This window comes from Aplysia californica, unplaced genomic scaffold (assembly GCF_000002075.1).
Source record: "Aplysia californica isolate F4 #8 unplaced genomic scaffold, AplCal3.0 scaffold00051, whole genome shotgun sequence".
NCBI lineage: Eukaryota > Metazoa > Mollusca > Gastropoda > Aplysiida > Aplysiidae > Aplysia > Aplysia californica.
Window position 1 is genome coordinate 778,388 of NW_004797321.1, and position 8,517 is coordinate 786,904.

Here is an 8,517-nt window from a genome sequence, read left to right on the forward strand (position 1 = left end):
TGATGATGATGATGATGATGATGATGATGATGATTCAGTTCTGTGCAATGCTCTATAACTTTCGTTCATATAAATATTTTTATTCTTTTGCACTGCGCTATGACTTTCGTTTCCTTGAAATGTTTAAGTTCTTTTCAATGTGCTATAATTATTGTTTTCTATAAATGGGTATGTTGAGTACAATGTGCTATAATTTTTTACTTTTCAAAAACCATTTTAATGCTGTAAGCACAGCGTCTTTCTAACATACTATGAGTATTTTTGCAAAAGGGGAAAACAACAAAAATGTACGGGTGTTAGGGCTTCGGAGTTGTACAGTGTCAAAAGCACACACAAGCATGCACACTCACGCACAAATACACATACACAAACACACATTCTCACTCTTACACAAATGCACCCCCCCCCCCTCCTTTCTCCACGCTCACACATACACACACTCATTCACAAACATTAGCTCAACATCTTTTATGCTCTTTCAAAAACACATTTCTGTGTGGGTTATACTGAAAAATGTTGATTACAGGCATAAAAGATGTAAATTTTCAGTTTCGACGCACTCTCAAGCTAAGGAAATAACTCTACTTTGGTGGCCATTTTCTCGCTACTTTTACCTCTGAAACCAGGCGACCCCCACCTCCTTCAATCACAAATACCTTGAATTGTATCCAAGGTAAATTGAGATTTTTTTCATCAAAAGCAAGGCAAACGGACAGGCTTTAAGATGGTACCACTAACTCCAAGTACTAAAAATTTGACGAGCGCCTGATTCCACCGTGTGGTGACACATATTTTCTTCTATCATTCATTCAATCCCCATCAATTGCTTTCTCTTTTTTCAGACAACATTACCATTTGGCTCCAACTTCTCCTGAGAATTGCTCCAAAACGGTATGTATCGCTGTGTGTACACCATCATAGGATAGGGAAGAATGTGAAGAATAATATTTTTTCTATAACTGTGAAATCTTTATATTTTTTCGACGTACTCTGTTTCAAGTCAAACTCTGTGAAAAATATTGAATAGCAAACAGGTCCTCATGGAGTTTACAAGAGTATTAATAAAATACACACACGAAAATGGCGAGGGGGTCTCGTGGCCTTGAAGTTAAGGTGTTCGCCTCTCATTCAAAGGTCTCGGGTTCGAATACGTGTAGCGACCGAAACATTTTCTTTACCTAAAATTGTCTCCTTTCACCTCCGTTGCTGCTCTCTAGCTTTCGTCTCCGCTTTCTGCCCCCACCCCTCACCTCTTAAGCCCCCTCCTCTGGGCTCCTGACTGTTTCTGCAGCCTTTCCACTACTTCTCCTTGGCTCCTTCTTGCTGCTGTCTTTCAGCCACACCCCTCATCTTATGGTAGGAAAAATTTACATCTAGCCTTCTTGGACAAGGGGCAAAAATCTCAGAGATCCCGTGTGCAAGTTGCGCACGTTAAAGATCCCTTGGTGATCCAAAATCGAAAAGAGTAGGCTTCGGCTGCCACTCAGGCAAAATTTTAAAATTTCCTATCAACTGAAAATGTTAGGTGTGTCCCGCGCGCTCGTATGACCTTATGCAGTTGCGAGCGCGTAAAACACTTACCAACTAAAAAACAAAAAAGAAGATGACGACAATGTCCAGCTGTCTTATTTATGAATTCCCCTCAGTTTTTCAAAAATTGGCTAGTTTCTGTAATCTGCACATATCTTCACATGACCTAACCTTTCGTTTGATGTTCTTAATTTTCAAGATAAGTCCCCCGGCTGTTTTGATTGATGTTTTTGTTGACCCCAAAAGACCTCAACCGTCAGTGTATTTTGTGTTAGTACACCCCAAATATCTCTGTCAACAGACCAATCTGTTTGTATCCCCTAGAGGTCCCTATATCATTATTGTTATGTGTTTGTATTCCGCAGGGATCTCTGTCAACATACTTATCTGTTTGCATCCCCTAGAGGTCTCTATATTATTATGTGTTTGTATTCCCCATAGATCTCAGTCCACATATTATCTGTTTGTATCCCCTAGAGGTCTTTATATTAGATCTATAATGCGTTTGTACTCCCCATAGATCTCCGTCAACAGATCTATCTGTTTGTATCCCCTAGAAGTCTCTATATTATTATGTGTTTGTATTCCGCAGGGATCTACGACGCGAACGCCGCTCCATGATGAGACGCATGAGTATGCTGGCAAGGGAGAGTATTCTCATCACTCCCAACGTGCAGACGCCGGAAATGATGCGTCGGTTCTCAAGGCGCATGTCCCGACTGTCCCGCGCCGACGGTGGTTCTCCCGCCCTGATACGCCGTATGGGAGATGAGGAGCCACATCTCAGGAGAAGGGTCAACCGAGGCAGCTCATTGGCGGAGGCGGACATGAAGAGGGGGAGATCTAACTCACTGTGGCATATCACTGAGTCCAAGGTATGTCCTGCTATTGTTCTTCTTCATTTTATGAGTTTGAATCGTTGGTAAGCTTTTGCAATGCCATAGGCCCAGAGAACAATTTTTCTTTCAGGAGAGGGAAAAAAACTGTTTCATTTTTAAAGCAATAATTAATTATCGCATCTGCTGTATGTATCTGTTCACACTTTCTTCGACATTTAGAATAATTTGAATTTTGACAAAATATTTCTCGAACTTATGCAGCCGATACAACAGTTTATGAAACTGCAATTTAAAAGAGTTCTAAAAATTGGGTTTATAGTACATTAGAACAGCTGGCCGACAACACATCTGTCTTTACCTCTTTGACCTTAGCCAATATGTCTCTAATCGGGAGCATAGCTGCTTTTTAAATGAGCAATAAGAAAACACAGGAGGTTTTATAATATAAAACTAGAGTTTTTTAAAGGAAAGTAAAAAACATATTAATCAATGCAAGGTTGAGTCAACATCACATTTTGCTAAAGTACCTAGTTGAATCGTTTTAGTGCACAAACATTTTTTAAAATTATATCAATGGAAAGCTTATAGATAGTCACACAGAATAAGTACCAACAAGTAAGATAGGTTATTCACGATAACAAAGAAAACATTTCGAATTCAAAACTAAATTGCTAAGAATTTTCTTTGGAAATCATATCTTGCTCAAACTGTATTCTTGGTCATACTCCATTTTGTCTTGAATTCTGTTTTAGATCACTTTCTGAATTGTCCTAAGCGCAAGAAACTGGGTTTCAAAATATTGCAAACAAGAACATGTATCTTAAACTTTCACAAAGCAAAACCTGTAAATTGAACCAGGACAAAATAAAACATGAATATCTCATACTCTCCTCCCCAGCCCTCCCCGGCCCTGATCCGGAAGAAACCACAAAGGAACAGCCGCTCTTTCGGCCACGCCGACGTGGCACACCTCCCCTCTCCTCCCTCTCTTCCAATTCTCAAAAATCGTTTCAACACCACGCCAATAGCACCGAGTGAGGCGGAGCCTGGCGCTCTAGCCCCGCCCACTGCCACGCTCCACCCCCCGCATCACCCCGTCCGGCCCACCCCTAGCCCTATCCCCGAGGAGTCTTCCAGCGCCCCTGCCTCTCCCATTGACGCGAATGTCCCGCCAAAACTGCCGAAGACGAAAGGGGCTGATGATGACTCTAACTCTAACCTGGAAGTTGTCGCCGACTTCGAGAGTGACGGGGGCGGGGAGTATGAAGTCCTGGCTCACGCCGGTGGCGTCAGACGGATGGCGTTCCCCCCGGATGGCGCCCTGATGTCTGATAGGACCGACTCGTCTTCCTCAGAATCCGGATCAGAGACAGAATCTGAGGACAGTAACAAGCTCAGACATTCTATCTTCGCCACTCTCTTTGCACCAAACAGTTCCACTTCCACCTCCGAGTCAGACTCCTCAATGGATGAGGAGGGGGAGGTCGATGAGGAGGGGGAGATGGAAGAACATGCTCACCCCAGTTTCTACTACAGCGACGGGGAGCTCAGTTCCGACCTAAGTGATAACGACGAGGGAGATCATAATAACCAAGGTCACGTCAATAACGGTTTTGTGTTACACGTAGAGGACGATGAAGGAAAACCACCAAAGGCTAACCCACACGACACAGAAGCTTAACCCTTTTAATGCAAGGCAAACCGGCCGTGTAACCCCACCACTGAGCATAACACAGTCTTGGGTCACTCAAAGAAGGGTTAAATCTTTCTTGAAAGCATAATATGTGGTCTTTGATCCGAGATATGGCGCTGGCTTCATGTTAATTCGAGTGGAGAACAATGAACGGACACAATATGGCGCTCCACAGAGCTGATTTCTGGTCTGATTTCTGGCAATGTAAAATTTACTTTCTGGTAATTTTATTGATGTAAATACGTATGATATTGCAAGGGGTCCAACGTTTCTTTGAACATTCTTTAAGGGCATTATACCGATTTATAAGGCAAAAAGCTTTAAACTAAATGGTCCCTCGTGGATAAGACTTTGTCAAGTAGACGAAGGAAATCCCCAAGGAAAAAAAATTAAAAACACTTAGGGGACCATGGATCATCAGCATGACAGTCAACCATGATCTAAACTGGTCTAACAGGTCGCCTCCGTGTACTTAAGTGCATATATGATCACATGCGAGCGCGCGCACACACAATCACACGCAACACATAATCACATTTAAAGAGATGTAGAAGACCGTATTCACAGCAAAAGTGAACATAGCAAACTGGTGGGAGGGTGTAACATATTATGGAATTTCTAATATCTAACAAATCTGTTATTAAATGTAGATGCTTTACGCCCCTATCGACACAATTTAGATCATTCAGGAGGCGGGCTTCCCAGCTTGTCTGCCAAGGCCAACCCGGAATGAGAGGGATACAACATCCCAGGAGAAAGACCAAGACACTCGATAAAAATGTTCTCCCCTTTCGGGAATTGAACTCGCGTCTTCTGTGTGCGACAGCAAACCCCTATCCCCTACACCACAACAACCGTACAAATATCTTTAAAACTCTCATATTTCCTTAATATGCATTAATATTGTGCCCTGTATATGTCCATTTAATTACCATGGTATGTTAGTGATGAGGTAGGGAGAATGTATGAGTGAGAGAGTGAGAATGTGTTACTTTGACTGACATGATACCATGAATGTATATTTTGTGTCGCAGAAGCGGCCGAAAGCACATTATTAATTTCTTCCTGTGGAGGAACAATACAGTATGTCTTTCCCTATCTTAGCAAAGAAATTTTAAACATGTATAGAGTAACTGTGAACGAATAATCAGGCGGTGTCCCGACCAATACGTGGAATAATGCTACTGCACACATTTATTTTGACAAGAAAACTATTAGATGTGTGGGGGTGAATCTCGGCATTTTGGGTGGGTCATAATTTATATCTTACGGTTACTTTCTAGCTTTTATATCTCTGTAGTCAGGAGAGAGAGAGAGAGAGAGAGAGAGAGAGAGAGAGAGAGAGAAACGAAGAAGCAAAGAAAGAACATGAGACAGTCAGACAGATAATCAAAATGTGCTTAACAGATATATAGTATTATTATAATATATAATTTATATAATGACCAGCGTGTGTTCTCAAAGGGGACGATTGCATGCCTCTTACGATTTTAACTAAGAGCAAACTGGCGTCAGCAATGTATGCGTACATGTTTGTGACATTTTTGCAACAGCCAGTTTCATTATCATAATATCATTCTTTTCCGTTATGTTTTGTGTGTTTTTTCGGTCAGTATTTGTGGTAATAAATGTTCGCACATAACACAACATTTTTTTTACGAAGCCTTAGCTTATTGTGTATGTGTGTGCGTATGAGTACATAGGATGTGTATGTGCATTTATATGTATGTATGTGTGTGAATATTAAGTTGTATATTTGTATGTATGAGTGAGAAAGAGAGAGAGACAGGGAGAGAGAGAGAGAGAGAGAGAGAGAGAGAGAGAGAGAGTGTGTGTGTGTGTGTGTGTGTGTGTGTGTGTCTCTGTGTGTGTGTGTGTGTGTGTGTGTGTGTGTGTGTGTGTGTTTTATGTATTCACGTCATAATAGTATACCGTTTATTTGATCCTCACGTTCACCATTAATTACACTTGCTCAACAGAGCAGTTATATGCAATTAATGATCGTGAAAATGTTGTGACGTGACGCACTGGGATGACGATTAAAGTTCATATTGTGACGTACTATTATGACTGTAACATTATGACGTATTAAGATGACGGTTAAAGTAAATGTTGTGATGTATTAAGATGGCAGGGGTCGGGGTGGCGTTGGTAGCCTAATGGTAAGGCTACCGGACTCGTAATCGTGCGATTGTGGGTTAGGGGATTCGGGCCTCAGGTCAGTCCAACGTTGTGTCCTTGGGAAAGGCACTTTACTCGAATTTCCCACTTGACTAGATCCTTTCGGAGATGGACGTTAAAATCGGACGTTTCGCTTCTTAAATATGTTGTAACGTATTGAGATGACGGTTACAGTCAATGTTGTGACGTAGTGAGATGACGGTGGCGCTCATATGACATTATGCAGTTCCGAGCGCCGAAAAACCTCTACTAAACTAAAAAAGATGACGATTACAGTAATTGTGACGTAGAGAGATGACCGTTACAGTAAACAATGTGACGTACAGAGATGACGGTTACAGACAGTAAATGTTGGGATGTATTGAGATGGCGGTTACAGACAGTAAATGTTATGACGTAGTGAGATGACGGTTACAGTAAACACCGTGACCTACTGAGATGACGGTTATAGTAAACACTGACGTAATAAGATGACGGTTAAAGCAAATGCTGTGACGTATTTAGATAATTGTTATAGTAAATATTGTGACGAACTGAGATGACGGTCACAGTACATGTTATGCATTTATTCCAAACGAAAATTTGCTCAAATTATTGCTCACCCTTACATACATTGTGATGCTCCGTCATTTTTCTTTTTGGAAAAACAAGATTTTGTAAAGGCCTATAACCTTTGAAAGGTACTATTGTGTATTTCCAATGACTGACTTTAACTCTTCATTCCATTGTCGTATTGTGTATGTACATTTTTCAACATCTCTATCACCGTCAATGTGTTTATGCTGTAAATTCATTCTTGTCTTCAATAATTTTGTCTTTCATAGAAGATTAATAGACGTAATGTTTCGGAACTACACAGTATTTATTTCAAGCTTTTAGTAAATACACGTAAGGGTTGTGGTCAGTGAAAGTTCCTGTAAATTAAAGCACAGGATGAGTGGGTCATCGTGGGATGACAGTGAGGAACCAGGATAATCTCCGCACAATGTTTCGTTAAAAAATCACTCTGTGTTTGGTTTTACAAGGGCTGATCAGAGGAGGGGCTAACGCTGTGAATCATTACATCACTTGTGGTCTCTTTTGAATGAATTCTCTCAAGAATGTCTGTCACTTTTTATACAGGTTTTCAATTGAAAAATCGTATGAAGCAAGAGAGATCTATTCCCACCTCCTACCCCCCCCCCTTTTTTTCCTCCACCTCCCCTTACCCCTCCCCCCCCCCTCCTCCACCCCCCCCCCCCCTCTTTCCGCATAAACGAAATAAAAGTATTGTATTAATATATTTCCCCCCTTTCATTTCTCTCTGTTTTAGGGTATTGATAGTTTTTTAAAACCTAAATCAATATTCCAACCAATGTTGTGACATTATGATACTATTGTATAATAATATTATTTCATTACTTTCACGAGAGACCTTTTGATCTGAATAGATTCTGTCTCCAGGGGTAGAAGCAAAACGGTTGTAACTCGGGTTTTTCGAATTTTATCAAAGGAGCAACAAAACTGATTGTTCACCACAATATCCATCAACAATACCTGGAATTTCAATTCAACATGATCACAAGATTTTGAGGTCTTTACAGAACATGCACACCTTCCAAGTGCCCTGGAATATGGTGGGTTTTTAAAGTAATTTTTGCCAAAACCTGGAGGAACAATCTGTCCCCGTCGTTGTACACAAGTAAAATTCTGAAATTTTGCAAACTGAGCCCAAAAATGTGAATATGCGATTCTGTTAAATTTATCAAAGAATGATAAAGGAAAATAATCAAAAATTATTTTTTTAAATGATCAAATGTTGCTAAATTATGCGGGGTGCATAAAACCACGGGGACAGAACAACCCTTGAGCTGCTACCCTGTGCATTACTGCGACTCTATCCATTTAACCATAAAGTTTAATTTGATAATAAGCTTGAATGTACTTGTACTCCAGAGTTGGATCAAATACCTGTTTTTCTCTCGCTTGTTTGCAATTCATCGCATAGTTTCTACGTGACTACACATATGCTGGACTTACACAATGATCCCCCTTCCATCCCCCCTTTTTTCCCTTTTTCTGTTCGTTCTTTCCTGTATCACCACCCGTCCTTCTTGATCTTTCCTTCCTCCTTCTCCCCCTCCTTCTACTCGATCTTTCCATCCCCCCTTGCCAGACTCTCAAACATACACTCTGACTGTCTCTGCCTCTGTTTGTGTATCTGTCTGTCTGTCTGTCTGTCTGTCTGTCTGTCTGTCTGTCTGTCTGTCTCTCTCTCTCTCTCTCTCTCTCTCA

The 8,517-nt window shown here is 41.0% G+C and overlaps 1 protein-coding gene across 1 annotated transcript in view; it reads left to right on the forward strand.

Moving 5' to 3' along the window:
* LOC101855236 (cystine/glutamate transporter) overlaps positions 1–5,358 on the forward strand; it is a gene marked incomplete in the record, with an annotated part of 40,135 nt that extends 34,777 nt beyond the window's left edge. Inside the window, 3 exon segments of the mRNA XM_013079406.2 lie at positions 843–891; positions 2,123–2,405; positions 3,268–5,358. Coding sequence (XP_012934860.1) covers positions 843–891; positions 2,123–2,405; positions 3,268–4,050 — 1,115 coding nt within the window.
* Between the last annotated feature and the right edge of the window lie 3,159 nt (positions 5,359–8,517).